Source organism: Lynx canadensis, chromosome D3 (assembly GCF_007474595.2).
Source record: "Lynx canadensis isolate LIC74 chromosome D3, mLynCan4.pri.v2, whole genome shotgun sequence".
In the NCBI taxonomy this organism is placed as follows: domain Eukaryota; kingdom Metazoa; phylum Chordata; class Mammalia; order Carnivora; family Felidae; genus Lynx; species Lynx canadensis.
In genome coordinates, this window is record NC_044314.2 from 2,375,169 (window position 1) to 2,388,292 (window position 13,124).

Sequence of the window (13,124 nt, forward strand, 5' to 3'; positions counted from 1 at the left end):
GTATTGAGTAAAGTACTATGTGTGCCCAAACCTCCATTTTCCCCGTGAGGGTTCTGTGGTGATCCAATTTAAATGAATGAGTACAGAGATGACAGAATCACACCGGAGGCTGAAATTATCTGCAAAGGTAAACTTGCATCTTTAAAAGCATGCATTTATAGGGGCACCTGGGTGGCTCAGTCGGTTGAGCGCCCAACTCCGGCTTCAGTTCGTGGGTTCAAGCCCCACATCGGGCTCTGTGCTGACGGCTCGGAGCCTGGAACCTGCTTCAGATTCTGTGTCTCCCTCTCTGCCCCATCCCCACTCATGCTCTGTCTCTCTCTGTCTCTCAAAACTAAATAAACATTAAAAAACTTTTTTAAAGCATGTATTTTTAAATATTGGAGGTTTCTTTCACTCTCATGCATCAAAAATGAGGAATTCACCTGAATCCTCTAAGTTTATGGTGTTTTCTCACTGCCAGAGCAGTGTCTGTGATTTGCCAGAACTCATTATTGCCACGTCACCGAATCTTTCTCTTCCCGGGGCCGTCACTGGAAATGGGATCGCCCGCCCCAGTTTCTATTTACAAAGCGTGAGGTGGGAAGGGTGTTCTGTCCACACGTGGTTGGCTGTTTCCGGTCTCTGCTGTGTAACGGCTCACGTACTCACACACACCCTGGGAGGTGATGCTCGAAAATCCCTTTCTCACCCATCCTGCCCTCAGTTGGGGTCCTGTGGACAAAGGCAAGGGCATCCTTCAGGGTCACTGAGAGGCATCCAGAGCTATGGGAGGCTTTGGAAAAATTCAGATCTTAAGCGATTAATTCCCCTTTTTCCTGAGGAGTACCTTTTGGGGGGGCAACTCTTGCCTTTCATCCAGGCATGTGTAACATTTTAGAAATCCTTCCCGTTTTCAGAAGACAGTTCGTTTTGTTACCTTTCAAGGAAAGCTGTTTCACGTTCAGCAGGGAGTCGGTTCTCTCATAGTCGTTAAAAAGGGTTCCTCGTGGAAAGTTACATTTCGGAACTGCCCCTAAATACCAGCACCTGCGGCCCATTGATGGTTCACAGCGACGGAGTGAGTGGTCCTGGTGGTCGGTGCACGTCCAAGGGTGAAGGTGGAAACACAATTGGTGTAGAGTGGGTTTGGCTACATTCTGCAGTGTTGATCCTTTTGGGGGGGAAAATCATGAATTTGCTGCTGAAGTTTATGTTCAAAATACAAATGAGGAACTGAGTTTTTTTTTTAATCCAACTTTATCTTCCTTGCAAATGCTGCAAATTCTTGGGATACTTGTCTGATAAGCAGTCCTTGGTCTGATCTTGCGGTTTCTGTGCTCACGTGATTCCCCAAACAGCGAGCCCGAGTGGACCGTCTCTCATTTTCAGGAGGGTCGCCCTGTTCTGCGTGTCAATGCGTCTCACCACGCCTGGGGTGGGGGGAGGCGTGACCCCCAAGTGTGTGTGGGTCGCCGGGTCGACACCATCCGCGAGTGTTCTCGACCCGGGTTCTTTGTCTACAGATGAGAACACGCTAGAGAGTCTTGGAGACTGAACAGAGTGTGGGTACGGGCAGGGGCCCCACTTCCCAGTGTTTGGCTTGGGATCGGGGGCCAACAGAGGCACCCGCTGGTGAGGCTTCCCGTGCCTCAAGTTTGGGGGTTTTCGTTTTCTCCTTTCAGAAACGGGCAGAGCAGAGCACGTGTCACAGGACTGTTGCTTGGATTGGAAACTTTGAGAGTCCCAGCCTTAAGGCTAACGCCTTCTGTTTTTCTTCTAGCTTCTGACCAGCGCACCGGCTCAGGATGGGAAACCACGCGGGAAAGCGGGAGTTAAACACCGAGAAGGGCCACAAGGTAAGAAGCGAGCCGGGCTCAGAGCATCCCTCCAACAGCGTTTGGTTTTGTCCTTAAACACGACCCTCCCGATGCACACGGTGGCTGCCGGGGCTCCTGGTACAGCTGGTGGACTGTTACCCCCTACCTTAGAAACCTCTAGGGCAGACAGACCGAACCCCGCACGCCTCTGCCGGGACCCCGGGCCCACCACCTAGGCAGTGACACCCCCCTCCCTCCCGTCCCACACCATCGCCGTACCGCCCTTGGAAAGTACAGACGCGCCAGAGGGGAAAGGGCCAATAAAAATGGTCCGATTCCTTCCAGGGAGTCCGAAGGAGTCTCCTCTGTATGTCCCGCACGACGTCTGCCACCCACCAGGCTCCTGGTGGCCTCACGCTCTGGCCGGGGCTTTTTCTCCACCACCAAAGGGTCATTTCGGATGAGGAAAGGGGGCTGACATGGGGTGAGACGTGCTGAATCTCCCCTGACTCGGGGGGGGGGGCAGGCAAGGGAAATCACTCCTTGTCCTTGGTGCCTAACTCCACGGAACCTGACACGTGTTACAGCCACAGACAGATGGCAGTTCACAACGTCCTGGCACTGAGGCCGGGGCGCCCCCAGCGCCACGTGGGACCAAACTGAGTGGAGGCCCACCCCCTCGTCGTGTTGCGTAGCATAGTCCTTATATGATAACAACCCACCCAGCAGCACTGGGTCCTTCCTGCTCGGTGCTTGGACCCCATTTCTGTATCAGCCGGCTGCGACATGTTCCGGAATTTGCTTTCAGGTCTTCCCCTGCATAGGAATGAGTGAGAACTCCCTGTTCTTGCCCATGTTTTACCTCAACTGAAGTTGCAAACAGCATCATCTAGTTTCTCGACTCACCATTTCAGGCCCAAGGTGAACGGGAAGGGAGTTACGTGCCTGTGACGTTGCTATGGGTTCGGAATCCTCCCTTTCCCGCCGAAAGGGGAAAATTTTATGAATACTTCAACGATTCCAGTAAATACTGAACGGGGACTGACTTGTTAATTTTTAAAGGTCAAACCATTCTAGTGATAATCTCGTTGTCATAATGGGCAGAGGGGTTGAGCTCTGTGCCGGGTTACCGTGGAGCCTGGAGATTCGGGGGCCGGGGTGCCCTCTGACCCAGGGCAGAGTCTCCCCCAGAGGTGAAAGTGGAGAGGGGCCCTAGGCAGAGCTCTGGCCTGTCAGGGCCGCGGGAGCGCAAGTCTGGTAGGGACAGATTTGCGACTCCGGTTCTAAACGCCACTCTGTGGCTCTCAGTTTCTTTCCTGTCGTTGGACCTCATAAAACCCAGAGACGTGGTCTTAATTTGTTAATTCTACCTAAGAAGGTTGTTGAGCAGCAGGAAAGCCTATACTTGAGGCTCTTGTCTCCTGACATCTGATGTGTAACGTTTGGATGGTTTGCAACATTGGAAATTTACGGACACTGGTTCTGCAGGTGGTTGTTAGGTGTAAAAGCTCTTTGTAAAAATACTGTTTTGTAACTGGATAGAAAATGTTTGATACCGTTCAGAGCGAGTGCCAGAGATGTTACACGGCACGTAAACTTGTACCAGGACAGAAAACAAGTACACGAGCTCCTGCCATACTGTTGCCCATTCTGTGTGTTTCTGCATGTCATCCTGTGAGGCGTGTTTTGACTCGCGGGAGAGTGGAAGGAAAGCTTCTGTCGTGGCAGGGTGCTGGGCTGACCTGTTAGTGGGGGGCAGCTGCAAGGCAGAGTCCCTTCCTTTCCCCCCCAAACCCTGGCCTGTCCACCCCTCACCTCCCGCATCGTGCCGTGCACGAGGGTTTTGGCATTGGTTGTTTGCACAGCTTCCTGGTCCGGCCAGGCCCTCTGTCCAGCGCTGGGGAAGGAGACGTAGTCGCTTCCTGCCGGGGCCTTCCAGTCTCCAGCTCTCGGGTTTCTGCCCGTGACTCAGCACCTTGTGCCTTCTTACTGGCTTCTCTCTCCTCCTAAAGAGGATGTGTCGGATGCAGGAGGGAGGAGCGTACGGAAGGAATTACCCTGGAGTTTCTCCAAAGGTGAAAGGAAAGGCCCCCCTTTCCACCCTGGCATTGCTGGTAACCGCTGGGGCGGGACGCACAGCCGTGTAGCAAGGTGACTGACAGCCCTGTGCCCGTGGCCCCAGCACAGAGCAGAACACCCCATGGTGAGTGTGAGGGACAAAGACCCCAGCCCCGGGAGGAACCACGGGAACAGAACGTTTCCATGATTCCTTCCCGTTCCCAGAAATGAAGAAACCCCTATTTTGCCTTTGATTCCCCATGTTTTTAAGACTCATGGTAGAATTTGATTTCCAGATAGCGCCAGCTCACTAACTTATCAGCTCTTTATCAGTCGCTCCCTGTCTAGCAAGGTGACTTGGTAGAACCAAAATGTCCCAGCGGCCCTGGATGAGCCAGAGGGCACCCACGTTTGCTGCTGAAACCACCCCCCCCCTCCCGGCTCCAGGCCAGACTCACAGGGTTCTCAGCAGGCCCCTCCCCCTCACACAGAGGCTCCTGGAAAACTGGTTCCACAAGCTAAAAATAGACTCCCCTGCCTCCGGGAGGCTGCACCTGGCTGATGGCCCAGGGGAACCTGGCAGGACACCTGCACAGGGAGAGGAGACATTTGGCTCACTGGCTACTACAAGGATTCCTTACCTTTCGTCGGCTTGAATAGGTGTCAGACCAGCTGTTCCTTGGGAGGAACTGCGTATGCAACAGGCCCCGAGCAGAGGGTCCGTACATGACGGGCACTTGGGACGTGGTCTTTATGCCACGGGCCCTGAGCAGAGGGTCCACAGATGACGGGCCCTGAGGTTAGGGTCCATACACCTCAGGCACTCCAGCCAGAGACCATGTATGTTGCTTAGGCTGCCCTGGGTTTGTATCCCACTCGGCGTGGGACCCTGCATTTCCCCGTTTCCCAATTTCCTACCTACCTTAAGGAATTAGGATTTCCAGTGCCCTTGAACTGTTTCTTAACATCTGAATTCTCAGCTTTGTCCGTTTTGCCTGTCTGTTTCTGTTTTTGAACACTGACATCAGTTTCCTTGGGAATGAACTTTAAAAAAAGGAGCCCTTAAAATCCCCTGATTTCTTTCTTCTCCCGTGAAAGTAGAGGGTGTCACTCGTTAGAATCATTCCTACTGGAAATGTGAAAAATAAAGACAACCAGTAGTCTGCGTTGACATATTTTCTCCTTTTTCCAAAATGAGTGAAATCAAGTGATGAGTTAAAATGTTGAAATCCTAGCCAAGCACAACAGTCCTGAAAACCTGCTTTCATCTGGGGGTGGCCTGGACTTCTCCTCGTGGTTGTATCTGGCCTCACACACTTTCTCCACAGGTGCCTGGCCATGTTTCTGGAGGTTTCTGTTTAATCAGCCTAAGGAAAAATAGACCACACTGAAAAACAAAATCTGAGAGCTTGCAAACATTCACATCTAAGTTTTACCGTGGGGAGTAACTTCGTAGTTTGGTATTTCCAATTAAATGGATTATCTGGGCTGTTGTTCAAAGCCGAGCGCATGCCAGGCAGGAACCACCAGCCCGTGCACGTTGCCTCTCCGGGGGCGTTCACATCCCTGAAAAGTTCATTCGCGTATTTAATGATCATTAAAGCCCACTTCCTTGATGAGACTCTCCAGAGAACATTCGAAGGATGCTCTGAGAAAAGAGGCACCAGTTTGCAGATGTACAAATATACCCAGCAACGTGCGGACCGTCTTTCCCTCTGACGGGAAAGTGCGTTTCCTTTGAAACCACCGACATCCCCGCTGTGCGAGGGCCAGACCTTGTCCGCCTGCTGGCTGGTTCCTCAAGGCCACGCCTCCATGGAGCCCTGGGTCCAGCAAGTTCTCATCCCAGGTATGGGATGGATGCTGTTAGGTTGCCCCGCCTGTTTGGAACATTCCGTTCTGGCTGTACCATCCTCAAGGGTGAGAAGGAGTTCTGTTTGAAACCATCATTGGTTCGAGCTAATCCTCTCTCCTCCCCGCATGGAAGTCAAGTTCAACAGGGTCCTGACCTGGGCCAGCTCTGCTCGTGGATGTGTCCCCAGGCCCCCTCTCTCCCTGGCGCTGCGGGTGAGTGTGGCTGGTGCACCCCTCCCACCGCCAGCTCCAGGTCGCCCGGGGTCGCCCGGGGTCGCCAGCCTGCGAGCCCCGGGCCGGGCGCTTGTACTCCCTGCAGCCGCCCAGGCTCCAGCCAGCAGCCTCGTGAGACTGAGCACGGAATTCACCCGGAAATACTTCCCTTCCTGATTTGACTGCAGTGCGTTGGCAATTGTTAGAGCCATAAATGCATAATGTCTAGTTTCGAGGCACATCACCTAAAGGAAACTTTGAGAACCCAGATAATTCTTGTGTTAATCGTATGTTTAAAAGCTTCAGGAAGTGAAGGGGTGCCTGGGTGGCTCAGTTGGTTGGGCATCCGACTTCGGCTCAGGTCATGATCTCGCGGTCCGTGGGTTCGAGCCCCGCATCGGGCTCTGTGCTGACAGCTCACAGCCTGGAGCCCGCTTCGGATTCTGTGTCTCCCTCTCTCTCTGCTCCTGCCTTGCCCACACACTCTCTCTGCCTCTCAAAAAGTGAATAAACGTTAAAAAAATATTAATAAAAAACAAAAGAAAATGAAAGCCTGGGGAACTGAAAAGCAGAAGGTGTTTCCTTACAGGCACGTACCAAATAGTCTGATGGTCTGAAACACGGACACATCTAGACAACATCTAGTAAATTCTTAGACAGCGAGGTAGAGACTTCCACTGTGCCTTACCCTCAGCAGCACCTCAGAGCTCGTTCTCTGTCAGTCCTGGTCTCTGTCTCTGCATCTCTGTCACACACACACACACACACACACACATACACCCCTGTAAAAGATTCCTCCCGACCCTGACAGTGGAACGTTCAACTGTCTCTCAGACGCATGTGGCCCAGAAGCACGTGATGTGCGGCTAGCACGACCCAAGAGCCACATTTGAAATGTTATTTATTTTTAAATCACTTAGACTTAAATGGTCTAAGTTTGGAGGTGTGGCACAGCCCCGTTGGATGTTCCGTCCCCGTCACCCTAATCCTCAGGGTACGTGGAAGCCGTCAGATAAGCGTCAGCACCTTTCTGTCGGCGAAAAGAATTCTGGTCTCTGTCAAAGTCATATAGTTTCCTGCAAAGGTTAATGGTGAAGGCAGAAGGCAGAATCCCGTGAACAACACAAACACAGTTAGAAGTCCCAGAAACTGCTGAGGGTGATGCTGGTGCCCTACAGCCTCCGACGGTGAGAAGGAGGTCTCGGGGCGCCTGGGGGGCTCAGCCAGTGGAGCACGTGACTTCAGCTCAGGTCACGGTTTCACAGCTTGTGAGTTTGAGCCCCATGCCTGGCTTCACCCCGACGGCATGGAGCCTGCCTGGGATTCTCTCTGTCTCTGCCCTACCCCCCTGCTCTCGCTCTCTCTCAAAAATGAATAAGCATATGGGGCGCCTGGGTGGCGCAGTCGGTTTAAGCGTCCGACTTCAGCCAGGTCACGATCTCGCGGTCCGTGAGTTCGAGCCCCGCGTCAGGCTCTGGGCTGATGGCTCAGAGCCTGGAGCCTGTTTCCGATTCTGTGTCTCCCTCTCTCTCTGCCCCTCCCCCGTTCATGCTCTGTTTCTCTCTGTCCCAAAAATAAATAAAAACGTTGAAAAAAAAAAAAAAATAAAAAAAAAAAAAAAAAAATGAATAAGCATAAAAAAAAAGAGAGACAGAAAGAAGGTGTTCTTGCCCCCCCGCAGCCCGGAAGGCCCACGGCATGTGGCTCTGTCTCCGTCTCGCTCCAAGGCGGGCCGCCCGGGTCAGAATGCAGGCACGTGTGCGTTCCAACAGCGTATGTTGACACAGGCTGTTTCGGGATTCAATGCGCACTCGAGTCGACCCTCCTGCTTGCTTCCAGAGAACTTCAGTGAGCGCCGAAAAAGAGAGAGATACAATAATGTGAAAGACATGCCCTTTGAAAGAAGCCTTCCAAAATCTGTGAATAGTCAATAACCTTCTCATTACAGTTCTGGAAAACTCACGGTGAGTCTGCATCTGACTTGAGCACAAGCCAGAGAATGTCACACGAACCATCTTCCTGCCGTTGGGTTTTGTAAAGTCACGTTCGCGCTGGGGACCAGAGCCAGCTCTGGGGGGGGGGGGGGGGGGCTCCCAACCCAGCGGGCAAGTGTTTGTGCCCCACAGGGAAAGGCCGCAGTGCCCACTGGTGGGCATGTCGGTGCTGTGTCCGAGATACAGAGTTTTTTTTTTTTACCAACTTTAGAGAATAGTCTTACTAAGTGTTTACAGCAGATTCTAGAACGTGTTGAGTCAGCAGTGCTCCTGCCTGTAGGACGGACTCAAAGAGAAAGTCCCTTATCACCGATTTACGTAGAAACACGACCCTAAGGTTGACTCTGCCGTCGAAGGGTCGGAAGCAGGCACTTGTTTCGTCAGCTGAAGCAAGAACGCTCACACCTTTGCGGGTCGGGCGGCAGTGAGTGGACAAACACCCGTGTAATTACCGAAGACAGAAGGTGTAATTAGTGACACAGCCACCCCTCAACAACCCTTAGTAAAAATAGCACCGGGCTGATTGTGACGTGGTGCCCCAGGCCACGTAAACCCACCAGCCGAGCCGTCAGCAGCCAGCCTGTGGACCGTCAGCCCGCAGGCTGTCCCTTCCTGCCCCCTGCCCGGCGCCCCCGTGGCTTGGAGCCGGCCACCCTCCACCCTGGGGGGACCCCTTCCATGCCCGCTCCTCCTTCGAAGCCAAGGCCTCGGGATCCTGGGCCTGAGGTTGGGAAGGGCTCCCGACAGTCTCCGGGCTCAGGACCCCGAGGGCTCCGGCGTCTGGTTTGGGGCTTGAAAACCCCGCGGCCGGGACAGCCGTGCGACGCTCATGTTCCGTGTCCTTGCGTGCTACCGTAGGGTTTCCGAGGTCTGCAAGTTCGTGGGCAAAGCTGGTTTTATCAGAAACTGTGACCCAGTTCGCAAGCTGCTAACTTGAGACCCGAGCGGGTTGTTAGATTTAAGTGATATATTAACACTGGTTATTAAAGTGAAATCAGGCGCCAATAAAATAATTGTGTAAAACTATGGACGGGACAGAACACGCACCAGATGTCACATGTCCTCCGTGTTCGCCCGGCCCGCAAACCTGTCTTCTGTCTCCCGTCCCGGACTTATGTCCTTGGCCCGAGACGAGGCGGCCGGTGCTCCTGTGAGACGGGCCTGTTTGCCGGCTTGTTTCCAGCTGGACGCACTGAGCTTTCTTACTTCACTGGCCGATCTTCCCTAATGGCTCTGTCGCGGAGTCTGTGATGCTCTCTTATTGTGCGTGTGCGGACGGGGAGGAAGGGGAGTCCGAAATCTTGCCCTAGCGTCAAAGGGAGCACGGAGCGAGCAGAAGCACAGCTCCTTTCATTCCGTGTGTGTGTGGTTTCAATCGAGAAGGCTTTTGAGCTGGTGATGAGTGTGCTTGCTCTGTGTGAAGCGGTTTTTAAGCTCTCTTTGGGGTTTACCTGTGACCGAAAACATGGTCTCGGGTGGGGCCGAGCACATACTTGTTCGTGAATCATCAGTGACGTGGAGGGTGTTAGACGGGGGGGCTCGGGGACAGGTGACGAGCCACATTTCCCGGAGCCGGCCGTGCTGGGGCTGAGGCCGCTTTGGGTGCTCAGTGGCTGTCATCACCCCCAGTGACTCAGTCCCTTGGCGTTCTGGCAGCTCACACAAGGCTGGCTGAGCCCCGTGTCAAGGTCCAGGCCAGGTGAGCTCAGGGACGCCACTGAGGAACTTAATCTTCGAAGGCAGATTTGTCTCTGATACCGACAGGGAAAAGCATGTCCTTTCACATGAAAACTCTGTGCTGCTTTATTATTAAGAAAGAACGTGGGAATGCAGGCTGGTCAGCCCCTCTGGAAAACAGGATGGAGGTTCGTCAAAAAACTAAAACTAGAACTACCCTACGACCCAGCAATCGCACTACTAGGCATTTATCCACGGGATGCATGTGTGCTGTTTCGAAGGGACACGTGCACCCCAATGTTTATAGCGGCACTATCGACAATAGCCAAAGTATGGAAAAGAGCCCAAATGTCCATCGATGGTTGAATGGATAAAGAAGATGTGGCATATATATACAATGGAGTATTACTCGGCGATCAAAAAGAATGAAATCTTGCCATTTGCAACTACATGGGTGAAATTGGAGGGTATTATGCTAAGTGAAATTAGTCAGAGAAAGACAAAAATCATATGACTTCACCTCATATGAGGACTTTAAGAGACAAAACAGGTGAACATAAGGGAAGGGAAACCAAAATAATATAAAACTGGGAGGGGGGACAAAACAGAAGAGACTCATAAAATATGGAGAACAAACTGAGGGTTACTGGAGGGGTTGTGGGAGGAGGGATGGGCCTCAATCGGGAAGGGGCACTAAGGAATCTACTCCCAAAATCACTGTTGCACCCTATGCTAATTTGGATGTAAATTTTAAAAAATAGAACAATAGAACAAGTTAAAATAAAAAAAATATAAAGCAGAGACGAGAATATAAAAAAACAGTAAGGTTTGAAATAAGTTAAATACAATTTTTTAAATGAAAAATGTAAAACTCAGTTGACAGGTTGAAGTAAACGTTAGATACAGCTGAAGAAAAAATTATTGAATTAAAAGCTAGATACGAAGAAGTTACTTGAAGTAGTCCAAAGATACAAAAATATGGAAATATATGTTCCTAAATTATGGAAAGACACAAAACACTGATTCCAGAAACCCACTGATGGCCTTAAATAACAAATCCATATATGACCATATGTGACTATATATAGTCATCTGACATTTTTTTTGAGAGAGAGAGAGAGAGAGGGCGCAAGTGAGTGAGGGGCAGAGAGAGTGGGGAGAGAGAGAATCCCTCGTGGGAGAGACAGAAGTGAAGCTCACCGGAAGCAGGGCTCATCCTCACCCGAAGAGGAACTCGAACTCATGAACCGTGAGATCATGACCTGACCCGAAGCCAGATGCTTAACCAACTGAGCCACCCAAGCGCCACAGTCATCCAACATTTACATGAAACTGTGGAGCACTAAATGGAGTGGGATATCTATAGAAGCCTGAGCAAAAGGGATGGTTTTAACCTGATAGCTGGAAGACAGAAGCAGTGGGAGACTCTCTAATGTACCTAGAAGAAAATAAATGTCAACCTAGAACTCTATACCAGCAAAACTATTTTTCAAGTCTAATGAAATTTTGAGTTTTTTCTATCTCAATGAAAACTGAAAGTTTACCAAAAATTCTCACTGAATAAAACTCTAAAAGTTTTCCTCACTCAGAAAGAAAAAAAAGAGAGAGAGAGAGAACATCTTTATATTTCGTAAAACCCTCTTACGGTACTTTTAACGAAACGAAATGTAAAAATCCAGGTGTCAAAATGTTATTTCCTATCTTTTCTCACTTAACTCCTTTGGCAGTGTGGTTTTAAACGTTTAAATTTGGAAGCAGGAGATTTTATGTGCTGGAATATGCTTGTGAAAAGTTGTCTTCCGTGTGTGTGTGTGTGTGTGTGTGTGTGTGTGGAGGGGGTGTTTCGAGCCCGCCAGCCCCAAACGCCGTGAACACTAATCACCAGCCTCCAGCTCACCTTCTCCTGCTCAGCCCAGCTCCGCAGTCCGATGCATCCAACCTAGTCTCCTAGCCGTGACCTGGTACCTGCATTACTTTAATTGTCCTATAGTTAGGCAAAAACCTAGATAAAGTTCATTCTTCATGTTTCTGTGGCTATTGGCCCTTGCAAAACAGACTGTTATTTAATGCACCCTAAATTACACTTGAGCACGAGGCATGTGTAACCAAACACGGGCCATACGTCAACAAGTAAGGCAGGTGGGTGATGACATTAATTACACACGGCGTGGTAGGATTAGGGCAGGGAGGCGTGTGCTCCTGCCTCGAAATTGCGTTAAGACACGTAAGAAAACACCAGCGTCTTCAGATTTAAAAGTAAAGGCTAGCTCCGGTGTTGCTTTCCGATGTGTTTGAGGAGGGCCTTGACGGCTCAGCTCTCCCTCCAGCCAGGCCGTCTCTCCTGCCCCCGGGGCCCGGCCAGGCCGCCTCGCACCTGCCGTCTAGTCTCTGGCTTCTCCCAGACCCCCTCTTGCAGCTACTCTGTGCCACTGTGCTCGTGCAGCACCCCACCCCCAATTGCCAGGTCCCTTGTGTGTGTCTCTGGGGTTTTGCCCCGGATGCCAGCACCCACTCTCAGCCCATTTCCTCACCCGTGAAAGGTGCCGTGGGCACCCCGCTGGCCCCGAGCACTGAGCCATTGTGTGCATTTGGGCATCTCGCCTGTCTGCTCTGCACGCACTTGTGGGGCCCTGCTGTCCCCAGGCTCTGTGCTACGATTTAGAGACACCAGTTTGCACTCAGTGAGTGGAATTTACAGAAGCCGCTTCTGAAACCCCTGAACTCTGCATGCATGTGGTCCCAGGTGGAGGCTTAGAGCCCCCGTGGGTGCGGGAGTGGCTTTGCGAGGACTTGTGCAACAGCAACCGCTCTGGGGATCCCAGCACCGCCTCCAGGAGGGACCAGGGCCCCAGCTGGCTCCTCACTGTCCAGACCTCCTCCCCCTGGTGCCTGAGGAGCGTTGAAAGAGGCCAGACTAGGGGTGCCTGGGTGGCTCGGTCGGTTAAGCGTCCGACTCTTGGTTTCAGCCCAAGTCACGATCTCCTAGTTTGTGACTTTGAGCCCTGCATCTGGCCCTGCGCTGGCAGCAGGGAGCCCGCGTGGGATTCTCAGTCTCTCCCTGTCTCTGCCCCTCCCCTGCTCATGCTATCTCTGTCTCTCTCAAAATAAATAAATAAACTTAAAAAAAAAAGAAGAAGAAGAAAGAAAGAGGCCAGACTTGAGCCAGATTCAGTGGGGGAGGGGACGCAGCGGCTGGCCTTCTCGAAGGGGAGTGGTGGAACCCCCAACCAGGGATGCCCTCAGACACCACAGCTCCTGGGAGCTCTTGGCCTTCTGGGCAGTGGCCCCAGCCCAGGCTCATCTCAGGGCAGGAAACAATGAGAGGAAATGGCCTGATCGAATGTATGTCCTTGTCTTTCTAGAAAGTAAGGCCTCCGTGAAAGCACGTGTGTCTGAGGGACGCCCAGTGACGCTGACGGCCACGTTCGCTTCATCGTCTAGGCTGTCCTGGCTCGTTGTTCCTGAGGCGCTAAAATCATGGGTCTTAGATTTTTTTTTTTCTATTGAATTAATAAAAGGGCTCTTGTGA

The 13,124-nt window shown here is 51.8% G+C and overlaps 1 protein-coding gene across 1 annotated transcript in view; it reads left to right on the forward strand.

The window, feature by feature from the left end:
* Nucleotides 1-13,124, forward strand: part of LOC115528667 (myelin basic protein) — a 116,467-nt gene that overhangs the window by 22,802 nt on the left and 80,541 nt on the right. The window contains 1 exon segment of the mRNA XM_030336957.1: nucleotides 1,763-1,838. Coding sequence (XP_030192817.1) covers nucleotides 1,763-1,838 — 76 coding nt within the window.